Source organism: Stegodyphus dumicola, chromosome X2 (assembly GCF_044657685.1).
Source record: "Stegodyphus dumicola isolate Sdum_Otavi_A_Nest chromosome X2, ASM4465768v1".
Lineage (NCBI taxonomy): Eukaryota > Metazoa > Arthropoda > Arachnida > Araneae > Eresidae > Stegodyphus > Stegodyphus dumicola.
In genome coordinates this window covers 172,795,607-172,810,499 of record NC_140781.1, presented here as the reverse complement: position 1 = coordinate 172,810,499, position 14,893 = coordinate 172,795,607, and the positions used below count along the sequence as shown (strand labels likewise).

The 14,893-nt window shown below is 33.8% G+C and overlaps 1 protein-coding gene across 1 annotated transcript in view; it reads right to left on the bottom strand.

Annotated features, from left to right (window-relative positions):
• LOC118192228 (uncharacterized) overlaps nucleotides 1–14,893 on the bottom strand; it is a 115,144-nt gene that overhangs the window by 78,221 nt on the left and 22,030 nt on the right. Inside the window, exon 2 of the mRNA XM_035363141.2 lies at nucleotides 4,459–4,699. Within this exon, the coding sequence (XP_035219032.1) occupies nucleotides 4,459–4,699 (241 nt within the window). The remainder of the gene's footprint in view (nucleotides 1–4,458; nucleotides 4,700–14,893) is intronic.

The window sequence follows — 14,893 nt, the reverse complement described above, 5'->3', positions numbered from 1 at the left end:
ACAAAAGGGTTGCACTGTTGATACAGAAACTTTCCTTCCTGAAACTGTTGCCAGAAGGCTGGAAGGGCAGAGTTATCAAAAATATCAAGAAAGATTTCAGCATTCACTTTTCAGACAACAGAAACTAAGAGATTCAGGTTGATCTACGCAACTAGCTCCAAATCATGATGCCTCCGTCACCATTGTCAGTTATTGACACAATACAATCGGATATACACTCCTGTAATCCCACGTGCATTCATAAGACCTCCAGATCGAGTAGCAAGCTTCATTCCGACTAAAAACTTTTTCTACTGTTCCACAGTCCAACGGCGATGAGCTTTGTGTCTTGCGATTGGCGTTTCACACTGACCATATTTATGCTAAGCTTGTAAGCAGTCGCATATTCGTGGATATTCATACTTTTCAACTTCCGAAGAAATATCTAGGTACTAATTACGACGCCAGACGCACTTTGAAACTCAGGAGGGATCACTGTCACCACGGACATACAATTTCCTTCACATATCATTCAAATGTGCTGACATACTCATTATATAGCAGCCCCTTAATATCGTATGATGATGTTTCAGACCATGATAAATGCCACATCTACTTCTCCGAAGGAGTGTTAGTTTACGTTTGCTCATATAGTGTACTAATGTGTACACAAACATTCTTCAGCACGCATGTTCTTTAATAATGGAGCACGGACATTAAAACTGTTGTATTACGAGGGAAGCGTACAAAAGACCTTATATTTACATGAAAGGCTGCTAGAATATCAAAATGAATAGAATGCTCGTGTTATAAGCAAGAGCAATGACACCTGAAATCAGTATACAGAAGGTAGACTGAAATGCCGATTTTGCATTCGGGAATCCCGTTTACTCGTTGCCTTTTGCTTTGGAGGACGTTTTATGTCTCATATGAAGAAAAAGGACCATCAAAATTGAAAATTTGATCCCCAGAGAATCGTAACTGGAACTGCGGATTACTGTACCCTGCAACTGCCGCTCGCGTTGGTTTGAAATCCAAGGACTGTTATCAGAATTTATTATTGGTATGTCCACTGAGGGCCGCACAGAGTAAAATACGGGATCACAACGGCTCCACTGTTCCATGCCCGAAACAACAGATATCATACCCTCATCGCGCTTAGGATCGTACAGTCACATCATGTACCCTTGGTCAAGAATCTGCTTGCGAAGCATAGCACCAAATATCCGAACGTATGATACAACAACATCTAAAAAACCATTAGTTATCAACAAGGTAATCACTGCATCAGCTTCTTTGATGCTAGTGCAGAGGAATCAGTGCCTATGGTGTTGCATTCAGAGGTACACAAGGATGCATCCTTGCGTTGTCTTTTGGCATGGCCTCGTCTTTTCCAACGAATCTTGCATTTGTTTACAGCATCATGATGGCCGTACCGATATTAGCAAGGCTAAAGGAGAAAGCATCTTGGAAGCTTGTATTCTTCAACATGATACAGACCCAGCATCTGGACTGATGGTGTAGTGCTTTCTCCAGCCACCGTTATATTACTGAAATTTACTGCTCGTGGCTGTGCCATGTCGTCGGGACCTTCGTCGCCTCACTCTTAACAGGACAGAATGAGACTCCAGGTTTCCTTCGTTACGTGTCTTGAGTACACAGTGTGTGTGACGTCTGCTTTGGCAGGGGACGATCTTCAGTTTTGTCATCGACTGGAAACGTCTCATCAGTGACTGCAGAGAGACTGACACAACACGCATCATCTAATCAATATATGAATTCTGGTATAGAACTGAACCCGATTGTTCGATTCCATGACGGTTTGTATAATATTTACTATTTTTGAAAGAAGTCGATGCTCTGGGTAATGATGTGTGTATGATCCGTACCTCAAAACTGCCTGAAATTTTAAGGATTCCCGCTAACGTTATAATGTATTTGTGAATAAATATGATTCTGCTAATTGCTTTCCTTCGTAATGAAGTAGTTTCTATAGTGCCATTCATTAACCCAATATAGCTGTCAATTTACATCTCCAGAATTCTATCTTTGTTTGCTACACATCTCGGAAAAATATTTGTAATAATTTGTTAAACTCAACTGTTATTTAGTATTCATAATAAGCAAAAAGTCTCAATGCATTTCGATGCCCGTAACACTCTTTTTAAAAAAAAGAAAGAAAGAAATCAGAATATATATATATATATATATATATATATAATTTAAGTTGTATTAAAAATTTCTCAATTTAGTGAAGTTGAATTTCTTGGGAACGTTTTATTTAACATTTACCAGCATTTGTCAGCTTTAGTTGACTCTGATGTATGCTCTCACTATCCAAGCTGAGTATACAAAATTTATCTTGTTTATTTATTTCTGCTTCTCCTTTTTTCTTCTTTCTCCGGTTTTTCTCAGTACATGGCGTAAAATTTCATCGTATTTTGGGACACCACAAATTTATCTGATGTCTTGTAAAATATTCTTTGCTTTATGATATACCTGTACAACTTTCTATACTACATGTATAATTCCTTTTTCACCTGTACATAGCTCTTCTTGTCCCTTATAATTTTACTTTGCAATTCTCTTTTTTAAATATTTATCATACATTTTATATTTCTTATTTCGTTTCTTGAAATTGTTCCTTACTTATTATATATTGTTTTTATTTGGCATTCATATATAATAAACGCCAAGTTTCTTATATTTATCATGCTTTTCCCTGGATGGCACGTTCTCATCAAATCTTTAGCAGATTTTATCTCATTTTTTAGGTTTTGAAATTTCTCCCCCGATTTGACAATTTATTTTGCCTTATCGCATAGTGCAGTAGTCACTTCTTTTTCCTTCCTTCCACCTGTTCGTTCCATTCTGAGTCCTACTCTGTCAGTTTTCTTACATCACACTCCTCAATGACTTTATTTTCAGACCTTACTGCTAGAATTCGCGCCACTTGAGCATCTTCAAATTGTATTTACTCCTAACGAGAGGTGACCAATACTTCTGTCTCTCAGAATTCAGACAGCCTTTTAAGTTGCCATCAACACCAAATAATGATCGAATTTTGCTTTTACTGATATTCAAGCTGTTTTGAAATTTTTATATATAATATGAGAAGAGGGTTCTAAAGACTATTAGTACAGGTTTATTGATATTCGGTCAATCATCTTGAAAAATAAGCCTTAAAATTTATTGTGTGTTCTTCCTGCTCTGAACTTGGGAAAGATGACTATTTTAAATTCTTATATCAAAGCATACCTCCGTCAAACACTGCGAAACTGAATTATGCATACCTACGTGCTTCGTATAGAATATGGTGGTATTTTACTAAAGACGATCATCGGTTTCCTTATTGAGCATTGAGTATTAATGCCAAACAGCTGTATAAAGCAGAGAAATCGTAACTGTTTGATTTAATGTTACTTTAGATTTGTGATTCTTAAATGCAGTTCTTGTAAAACTACAGTTTGGCCTGTTGCTTATAAAAGCAGAAAATCTTCGTATTAAAACAGGTATTAAATTGGCTTTTACTTGAAGAAATTTATCGTGTTTGTATATCCACTTAACTCAATTGCATAGACAAATGCAATAAATTTCTCATTATAGTCATTATAGATTTTATTGCTGATGTTAATTTTAGGGAAATTTATATATTTTATAAAAGTTAGTTCTAGACTTTGTGAAAACAGATCATTATTTTGTTTGCAGGCTTTTGTGCAAACTCAGCAACCTGATATTTTCCGACGGAAAAAACCGTACAAGAGAAACTTGATTGAGTATCGTTTGCCCAAATGCGGCATTGCAATGGAAAGAGAAATATTTTAAGATCGTGCATTAAATAAACTTCTATTTTCAAGCTTATTCCAGTAACGGGACAGCGAAAACGAATGCTGCACGAGATGGCAGTACTATATGTCTGATACTGTGGACAAAACCAAGCAATTAACTACTCTTATCATGTAACTGCATACAAAACGTTCAGTATCATCGTACAGGTTTTCTATTCATCTGTAACTGCGATACATGTCAGCCTATACATTTTATGTTATTTGCTAAAATTAAAAGAGTAAGAATTTATAAGTCAAACACTTTACAACAAAGCTTCAAAATAAATAAGAGTATAAACATCACTTATGTGCTTGATTTTATGCTTTTTGCTGGTGATTTGCTGGATATATGCTTTTTGCTGGTTTATTTTTTCTAAGAGTGATATTGACAAACTTGTTTTCCTATACAACGAGAAAAGATGAAGTTTATAAACATCTAACAGTCATTTTTACGTGGAGAAGGGACTGATAAACATTTTCTTGAAAAAAAGCATAGATTGATAGATTAGACAGATTTAAGTATATGTTGGTATATAAAATTAATGATAAGTATTATTTCTTACATGATTTTTAAAATTTTAAATTTAATGAGCAAAACATTATTTTACATGAAAAGTTGTATTTACAGAGTTAAACGATTCGTTAAACTTACCCGCAGGAGAAAGTCCACAATGGATACATGTCCTTCTACACATGCCCAATGTATGGGATAGGCACCAATGTGACTTGAACTAGGAATATTAATAGACACTCCATTGTCTATCATGTATTGAATAACATTAAGATGTCCACCCAGACACGCCCAGTGAGCTGCTGTATGACCGTTTTCATCTTTTTCACACAAAATTTGAGTTCCATATTTATCCACCAAAAATTTTATAGCCGCCAAAGTTCTGAAAAATAAAAACACGTTTACCTCAAGCACATTATCTATGTAAATTAAGATACTTTATATTAAAAGAAAAAGTGGAAAATCCCTTTACTTTGGGTATAAATAAATGTGATAGTTAAAATTAAATAAAAGACACCAGCCTTAGATTAGAATGGATTTTAAATAAAATTGTGCAATTCGAGAGCAATCAGACAAATTTCTGCTCTTAAAGAAGAGGGACCTATGTTTGATTGCCCTTAAGTTATATTCAAAACCTGCAACAAGCTAAGATTACTGTTTTATCTAATTAAAAAAACAGCTATAGAAGGAAGACTTAGCTTTTAAACTGTAAAAAATAAATGGCACCAAGAAGGAGTTATCCGAATGGACGAAAATCGGTAGATGTGATGTACACGTATTGAAAATGATATTATAGGAACAATATTATACGAACTGAATGTTTTATTTAGGAAATACAACTACAAGAGAAAAAATTTAGTAGTCGTTGGTTCATCTCAGGTCTTGATGTAAGCTGTTATCCGGCTCGTAAAGTTGTCGGATGTCCTACTGTGAGACTGCTTGCTATACACGCTCCAACTGGCGAGTTAGATCTGCACGAAACGTCTGTTCATCAAATCCCAAACGTGCTCTATTAGGAAGATATCTGGTGATTGCGTCAGCCAGGAAAGCTTTGGTGAAGCATGAAGATAAGCAGCTGAAAGGCATGTCTTGTGCGGTCGGGCAATATCTTGTTGAAATGTAAGCCCAGGGGTATGTAGAATCTCATCGACATTCCACCGTGTCGGGATGACAGCCAAAAGGCTGTCAAATGAAATAGCACCCAATACAATAGCCTCTGGTTTTGGGGTAGTGTGGCAGACGACAGTCAAGTGAACATTCCACCGCTGTTCCAGACATCTCCAGACACGTCTTCGCTGAACATAAGGGCTCATTTCGAAGCGGGACTCATCGCTGACAATTTATTCTATTCCAGTCCGTGACATCTCAGATCGAATGCACCCGGCACCACTGCAAACGTGCCTGGCGGTGCGCAGCGGTGAGGAACAGTCGGGGAATGGCCCCCGTGACCTCAGTCCCCGTTCGCTGAGTCGCCTATCAATGGTCATTGCAGTCGCTGGTGTCCTTGTTACATGTCGGATCGTTTATAAAGACTCATCAGGGCTGTAAGTGACAAAATCCTAGGATCACTCTGTCCCAGCCTTCTGTTGACTGCTACCTTCTTAACGCTCTGTTTAGCCATGATTCACCCCCTTCCTGCCAACATCCCTGAAAGGTAGCTTGGCTCCGATCAAATGTCTAGCGATCTAAGGATTTGACCACCTCGATTCCTTTAGTCCAAATGCATGTCGTCTTTCAAATTATGACAACAAATGCTCATAATGTTTTCTAACCCATCTGCAAGGCACTGGCGCAGTCCGCGTTGTTCGACGGAACCCCGTTTACATGGAAGTTATGCCTTAGCATCGAAATCTCTTTTTTAGACACCATTCGAATGTTCCGTTTCAATGCGCTGAAGCTCCAGCTAGTCAGTCATAGGCCGTCAAAAGTTAATCATTTGCATATTCTGTCGTAAGGTATGGGTATACTCAGTTTCGTCCCATTCGAATAACTTCTTCTTGGTGCGTCGCTTTTTAAGTTATAGAGCGTACTTCCTAAATACTGCACGAAAAGAGATAAATAGCTCAAAACGCCAGCTTTACATTTTAAGGATTACTTCAAGAATGAAAATTGCTATGGACTCAATCACTTTGTTAGTGTCTGACAACGAAATGCTATCGCTGGTTTAAAAATTTTTCTTTTCAAGTGATTCAAAGGGTCATTTGCACGATCGCTTTCGTGGTTTCCCCGCAAACGCAGAGCCGGTTCCAGGCATAGATGATATAGGAGCATCCTAAAGCACCAGTCAAGTTTTTCTCATAAGGGGCAACAATACTAAAAAAAAGGACAAGGATAATATACTAGAATACTGTGTTAAGACAGCCAAGGACTGGGTTCTTGAATGTAACCTAAGCCGAAAAGCGTGCGCCAAATATTTATTAGAAAGAGCGTCCGCACTTAGAAAACACGACATCTGGACGTTTAAAGTGAAACGTAGAGTGAGGGACAAGTGAATGCTGAAATTACTTCTTTCTTTAAAGAGGAGATTGTTGTTTATATTTTATTATTATTATTTTACAAGTCTAAAACTAGCTTCTGACTAGGCATGTTATTTGTTTGCAATGGATAGTCTCTAATTTTCCAACTGTTATTTTATTTCTTCATTTAAAAATCCTATTTGTGCTTTTAATTTTAGTATGCATGCATGTTGCTATAGTTATTTTGCCTTTGTATTGTAAGGTATTGGCTAATCGATGTCAATTATCATCGAATCATTTCCCACTTGATTTTAAATCTATAATATACCAGTAGTTCAAGTGAGGATTACATTTATTTCAATAGTATTATTAAAGGTCTTTTTTTATTCACTGTTATGTATATTTAAAAGAATGAAGAAAACAAAGCTATCTGGATATGAATATGGAAAAATAAACGCTAAGGTGACAGAAGAAATTAGAAAACTATGCGGTTAGTTGAGTAAATTCTTAAAACAAGAAACATTTGTGGAAGCAGAGAATTTGGAAAATTTAGTGCTTGAAAGCTCATCTCAAGGAGAAGTAGACAGAATAAATGTTAAAAACGCATCAGCGATGGAACAACTTTAGGAAGTGTCTCTGATATATGGTCTGATGCAACTTCGATATCTACTGATGAAACTATTCAAGTTTGCCGATACACAGACAACAGCAATAAGTCACAAAGTGCAACACGTTCAGTGAAGATGATGAAGACCTTGGAAAAAACTAATCAGGTTCACCGATCTGGAAGAGAGACGTTAGAACTTGAGATCATGTTGTCATATCAGGACCAAATCAACAGAAAACTGATACATGTCCAAGAGAAGTAACCGTTGTTTCTTCGAAAACTTGTTTAAAACTCCTATCACATACGCTATTCGTAGCCGGAACACGGCGGCGAAAGAAACATTTCTCAGAGCCTCATTTCCATGAAACCTACATAACTGGGTTACAATCGTCACTTGGTAAACAGACTTGAAAGCCAAATAGGAATCAGTTATCGCTCAGATTGGCGAGAGAGACGTTTGCTTGGATTGCTTTTTTCGTGTTATACTTTGTATTGCTCACACTCTTTTCATTTCAAACATTATTGTTAGTTATGTATATTATTTTACTTCGATTCTTTGTAATGATCTGTTTTATATATTTTTGTAAATACCTTTTCATCTTACATTCAGTGATTTGTCATTATTTCTGATTTTATTATTGTAAATAGTATTTTGTATTCATATATTTATTTAATAACTTTTATGTACATAATATAATGTCATTTACTGACATTTGTTTTTGTGATGAGTCAAAAATTTTTATTTCATCCCCAAAATGTTAAATATTTCGTAGAGGCTACTTGCTCAATTTTTTTATTTAAATTTCCAAGTATAATTACAAATGCAAAGGTTGTGTGTGGATGGAATTTAATGACTAGTCTAATGGATGAATTTTAATGACTAGTCTAATGCACAAAATGCACTTCAATTATGACTTCAATTATTTTTCAACTGTGTATTCTATATCCAGGATATTGTGCAAAGAACTGATGACTACAGTTGTTGCCATTTACATGATCGTTATATGAATTAGAAGTGACTTCAAATAAACTTCTTGGCAATGTTCCTTTTAATATTCATAAATAAACACACATCTAATAAGTCATATATTTAGATACGCATATAGAGAGATGCGATGGTTTAGAAGTTGTTGATGTATGTTTATTAGTATTAATGTAATGAATAAGTTTTATATTAATGAACGTGTATATAAATGTTTTTCATTATACATAATAATAAATCCATAAACTTCCAATGTTTCAATATGTAGCATTTATAATAAAAAAAATAGTTCTTAATGTATTTATAATCTAAAAAGTATTTGATTAATAACATGAGAATATAGCATACAAATTTAATGTGTATTCTCATTATTACATAAGCTATGCTTTCCTTTTCCCACGCACCTTTTATGTTGTTTACAGTATGTTACTGATTATGCAATAAATAATTTAAAAGATAAGTAATTAGCAGAAAAGAAAAGTCACGCATATACAAACTGATTTTTAAAAATTAGTCACCTTAAATTTAATAAAAAATATTCTATTATATAACAAAGATAACATTTCTTTTCACACGGTCAGCACGAAATAAAACAAATTTGGGGAACTTTTGGCGATGAATAATTTATAAACAAATCATCAAAAGTACAAGCACGTGATAAAATACTGTCTACTCTGAAATTCCCACGATTATAAATTTAACGAATATATATACATTTTAAAAATGACTTAGATAGTCATATTACAACAAAACAGCAATATTAATTAAACTTAGGAGATAATATAATCAATTAATCAATACTGTTTAGGAAATAAATTATTATTAACTAACTTTGCAGCAATTGCGCAAGTTGTAATAACTTGTATTCGCACTAAATGGATTTAAAATCATACAACATTATATATATATATATATATATATATAATTACCCGTGATCCTTCAGAAGTAGAACTTTTGTCTGACTGGTTGATTTCTACGTGGAACACAGCTGCAAACGAAACATTTTCGGAAAAGTTTGAAAATGTTCCTCGTAGCTGAGACATCTATTCGTCAGCTAGACGGGACATTTCTCGGAAACCTCCCGTTTAAACCAGAGCTACTAGAAAATTCTCGGAAATTTCCCGCCTAGCATGGCTGGATGTGATAGGGGTTTAAGATAATTGAAGAAAACCGCAAGTCAAAAGTCAATGGCTAATGTATCCGAAGAATGCTGATGCTGATTTCCCGTTTCTATTGCAAATTATTTGAAGGGGATACTTGCAGTATTCTCGGGAATGCTGAAACTCGCGACTGAAAAATATACACTAGGCCAGTGGTTCCGAAAGTTACCTAAAGAGCGATTCCCTTCTGAAAAAAAAGAAAAGTGTTCACTACCCCATATTTCCCCTACTCATCAGTCAAAATAAAACAAAAGCAACAAAAAAAGGCCTAATTAAATTAATTAATTGTTTTCCAAACATTATTTAACTTTACCGTTTAAATTTAAAATAATTGTGATTGATATCTGCCCTCTAGTCCCTCCGCCACAATGCCATTTATAATAAAAATATTAATTGCACATCGTACTGCGAGATGTCTTTATTTGTCTTTTCATAATTTTCCACATATTCACGAGAGTGCTACTAGATCGTACGCTGGAAGATTCAGTTTGGCTTTACGCAAGCAACGTCGTGCAACGACACGTCAGTTTTAAACAGTGCGTTGCGACGAATGCAGTACCGAATAAATATTTTACTTTATGATGAGTTACGCAACTTAAAGAGCTGCAGAACCCTCTAGGTCTAAGAGTGACAGTAATAAGAAAACAGACTTCACAGGGATGAATATCTTAAATATGGCTTTACTTAAGATACTATATATATAAATCGCAATGTGTTATTTGTCGAGAGGTCTTGTCAAAAGAAAGTATGAAGCCATTATGCAAAGTACTTTGTTTAGTTTTAAACAACAGCTCTGTTTTCCCAAAGAAACTCAAAATAGGTACGACAGGTTACAGATGGTTACTGAACCCATTTCCAGATGATTCCTTTCAGCTTGCTGAGATACCAATAAAACTTATTAAATATAAAGTTATGGAATGCTGAAATTAGAGTTTTTCCCCCCCTCAGAACACGGACCAGTTTTTGACCAAAAGCATGCCGGAATAGCTTTGTTGCTAATAAAGCTGTCAAATATTTAGTTTCCTTTGTGACATCATATGTACGTGAGTTGAGCTTCTCATCTATGCCTTCCTTCAAAACAAAAGCGAGAAATCGCCTAAAAAACGATATAATTGTGCATGTATCGAACTCAGAGCCTAGACTATAGAAGATGGTCTCAGAAAAACGACCACATAAATCCTATTAAAATATTTGACTTTATTTTTCAGGTTCATGTTTTCAAACTTGTTAATATTTAGCTTATATTCCTCAATACATGATACACGTTTGCATTTTTATAGTTAAATTGCTAGACGTTAAATTAGACGGATTTGATTACTATTTTCTTTGCTATATGTTTATTTACATTACTAAAATCAATTATTTACCAAAATGTTTTTGTTTTATATTGGAATACTTCTTGTGATCCCCTAGTATTTTACCACAAACTCCACTTTGGGAAGCACTGTACTAGAGTCTCAGCCACATGAAACAGCAGTTTTTCATATCAGAGCATTACCCACCGGATCAAAGCAAAAAGCAAGGGTTCTGATGTCGATATATGGAAGGGGGACAGAAATGAAAAATGATACTGAAGAAAGATTGTAAAAACTGGTTGCAAGTCTTCAGCGTTTTCTTAAATTAACTCAGCTAAGCAGAATAACTAGCAACGTATTTGAAGAAGGCAATAGAAATTTCCTCCAACTTGCCTTTCATAGTTTATACATTGTAAGGCTAGTAACCGTCAGATGCTTTGCCGTAATTATGTAAGCTAACTACAGCAAACAATGCAAAAAGTAATTTGTGAAATCACATTTTCTCCTACTCGGTCTCTTTAACAATTTTCATTATGAAAGATTAAACAAACGCAAAAAAAGTAATAAAACCTTTAAATACTTTTAGAAGCATATGAGCTGAGATAACTGGCCAACATATCTGAGGAAGCTGTAGCTGATTTTCCATTTGATAGATTATACGCACAAAACACACTACGGGACTTTTTCTTCACGTATTAATTTAAGGTGCTGAAAAATATTAGGATAGTAAGAAGTAAAAGTGTAAAATAAGTATAATTATTGTTTCATTGATTAATGTCCTTTATTTATAAAATAATTTTAATTTTTTTTTTTTACTTTATGTAGTTTTTATAAATTTAGTGTCATTGAAGTGGTAAGGGGGTGGACTGATTTCTAAAAATTGTAAATCACCAGTAAAAAGAAACAAAGTAGCTACCACCATTTGAACATAATTCACATGTACAAACACATATATTCAGAGGTGTGGTCGGACGTTCTACGACTGTTAATAACCAACGCGTGTGCCGCGGCTGCATCGGAGTCAATATTTCCTGTAGAATGAAATTCCTACTTAAATGTTAAAAAAAAAAAAAAAAAAAAAAAAAAAAAAAAAAACTTCTTTTAACATTAAATGTTGGAATTTAATAATTATCGAATATAAAAAAAAAATAACTAAATTATAAAAAACAATTTTTGTTTCAATTTAAAAGTTACTTCGTATTTGTTTGATTTTTTATTTAAGCATGCTATTTGTATGTAAAAATGTTTTTAAAAAATGTGTCTGCCTATTCTTATTATCTTTATCGGAGTCACGCTGAGACCTATGCGGTCTCCTTTTGGGCATGTGAAATAATCAGCAATTATCGCTATTTCCCCTTCATTTACTTCTAAAATTGAACTTGAATGCTTCTAGAACAGTGATTCTCAATTTCTTTAGCCCCACGCACTGATGTCTCAATCACGGTTTGTTATTCAAGATAAAAAAAATGTGTAATTACGAAAAGCTGTTTTCGAATTCTGAGGAATGGGCTGAAAAGTCTGGCGCCATCTGTCGGCAATTATTTAAAGTGCAAGTTATTCTCATTATAGAAAAACTATATGCCGTACGCTCACTTCACTAAATGCTACATTGGTGAATTTCATGAACATTAAATTATGAACAGGATTACCAAAAGTTTCTCACCAAGTTCGTGGGTTAAAAAAATCTGGTGACTTGATCACATCGGTGGGAGAAATAATTAAATAATGCAGATAATTCCTTTTTATTTGAGTTGATAATACTTATACATAAAATTAAGGCAATTTTTTTTTGTACATAAATACATATAACATAAAAAGTTACCAAAATTCTTTCTATTCCTTCCGGCAGCTAACTTTCACAAAACCGTGAGCAGAACTCGATTTACAGGGACAATACTTATTGCGAAAGCATCCCGCCCTTCAATTTCTTTAAACGTAGTAGATGTTCCTGATGCAAATTATAGTTCATGTAGTTTACTTTCCATAAAAATTATTGCCTGAAATATCCTTTATAATTTAATACTTTGCATTCGAAGCTAACTAAACAAAAACACATTTTACCTTTTTAGTATGTTTCGTTTTCGTGCTTTCAGTTTAGTATGTATTGCAAAAAATAAATATTTGCATATTTTAGACCGGGATTTAATTTTTTTTTTCTGAAAGAAACTGAAAAAGCGAAGAGCCTATAGAATTATTATTGATTTTTAACAAACTTAAATTAAATTAAAGATACAGCCAAATTATTTCAGCTAAACTGTTTATAAACTTAGTACTCAAATACACGAATAAAGCGTACAGCTAAGAAATTCACTTTCTTTCAGACGTAGAAGAAATAATTTCTTCTGGTGGATTCTGCTTCTAAGTTTACATTTTGAAGAGCCATTAAAAAACCGCTTAAAATTTTACGTATTTTAAATATTATATGGAGATTTGAAAGCGAATGATTGAAGCGAGTGATTCATTTGCTGCTGAGGGAAATCAAGCCATGTCTATAAATAATTTCCCTAGGATGTCCTTTTCAATACACTATTCTATAGCTAGAATAGTTAAATTATTTCATTTAAATGGCACTAATGATAGTTGCTATAGTTCCAAAGTAGAAAATGTTGGAAAATGAAGAAACCTCTATAGCAAGCAATGTTGGAATATAATATCACAAATAACGACAATTGCAATGTTATCGTTATTTGTGGATAGTGCATTCGGTTTGTGACTCGGTTATTCTGTATGTGTTCTTCTTTTGCTAGAGTCTCATCTTAGTATGTGCTTAATAGCCATGCATTCCTCACCTAACCGTTTTTAGAAATCAGTTGAATTTTTATTAAGAAAATTTCTCAAAACTGAATTCGTTTCTCGTAATTCCCGCAAAGCTCGATTTACTTACGTTTGACGATTTTTCGTTACAGTGACCCGTTTTTTGGAGTATTGGTCTTGGTCGGGTAGCAATGTCGGTATGCTAATTTGTAAGTACAAATATATCCACAAAATAAAATGATACTGATGCAGCCAAAACTGAAATTTTATATTTTGTCAGCAATTTGTAAAATAAATATAAATTGCTTTGTTTCGAAAAGCAGTCAAGCAACAGTTAATATTAAAGAAGGCTCTTGGAAATATTATTAACAGTCTGCTTCTTGATGGGTCTAAAATAGCACATCTTTGTTTAATTATACATGTTTGTTGAATTTTGACACATAAAATTAAATAGGATTTCCACGTTCATAACTGGAGGGGAGAAAAAGTGATTTCTAACCGCCCTTGGATTAATGGCACTTCTGTGCAATAGCCCATAAACCCATTTAATCCAATGGATAAAGATGACCTGATCATTATCAGTACCTAAGTAAGGGCATAGGATGGAATTTGGATGATCAGATAGAGTGTAATTAATTCCTTAATTCAAAGAATAACACGACGATATAAAATGAATTTACATTCGTTCATTATTTTTAGAGAAATGGAATGAATAGCTTTGTCAAACAACTAATTACTTTTAAGAAGGTTTCGGTTAATTTTAAAAACGGTTTTAAATATCAAAAGCTTTGCTTCCAGCAGCTTTTCTAAATATTCCCTCTAAAATAAAACTGCCCAAATCGACTTCAGCTATTTCCAAAGTATAATTTTTTTAAGATGTTCTTCCAAGTTTTTAATTTAATTGTTATATTTTATTTATTTATTTTTTCTTTTGTTTTCGATTATTATTATTTTTAATTTCCTAAATTTCAATACGTATAAATGCATCTTCAAAGAAGAAATCGGTCTCCACTGTAGTTACCTAATAACAATATTATTTTCATTATTTTTTAACTCATCGATACAAGTACCTTGCGATACCAGATATGTTCCATCTATTTTCAGCGTGAAAAACTGGCTTATATTTTCCCACCATTATTAAAAACATGTGTTTCACTAAAATTAATAATAATTATTAGTAGTAGTAGTATTTGTAATCGAATGGTCGAATGGCAGGCTAACATATCTTCTTGAATTTTGCTTAGTTGAATCATAGAGTCTGTTCTTGAAAAAAAAAAAAAAAAAAAAAAAAAAAAAAAAAAAAAAAAAAAGTTCATGCTATA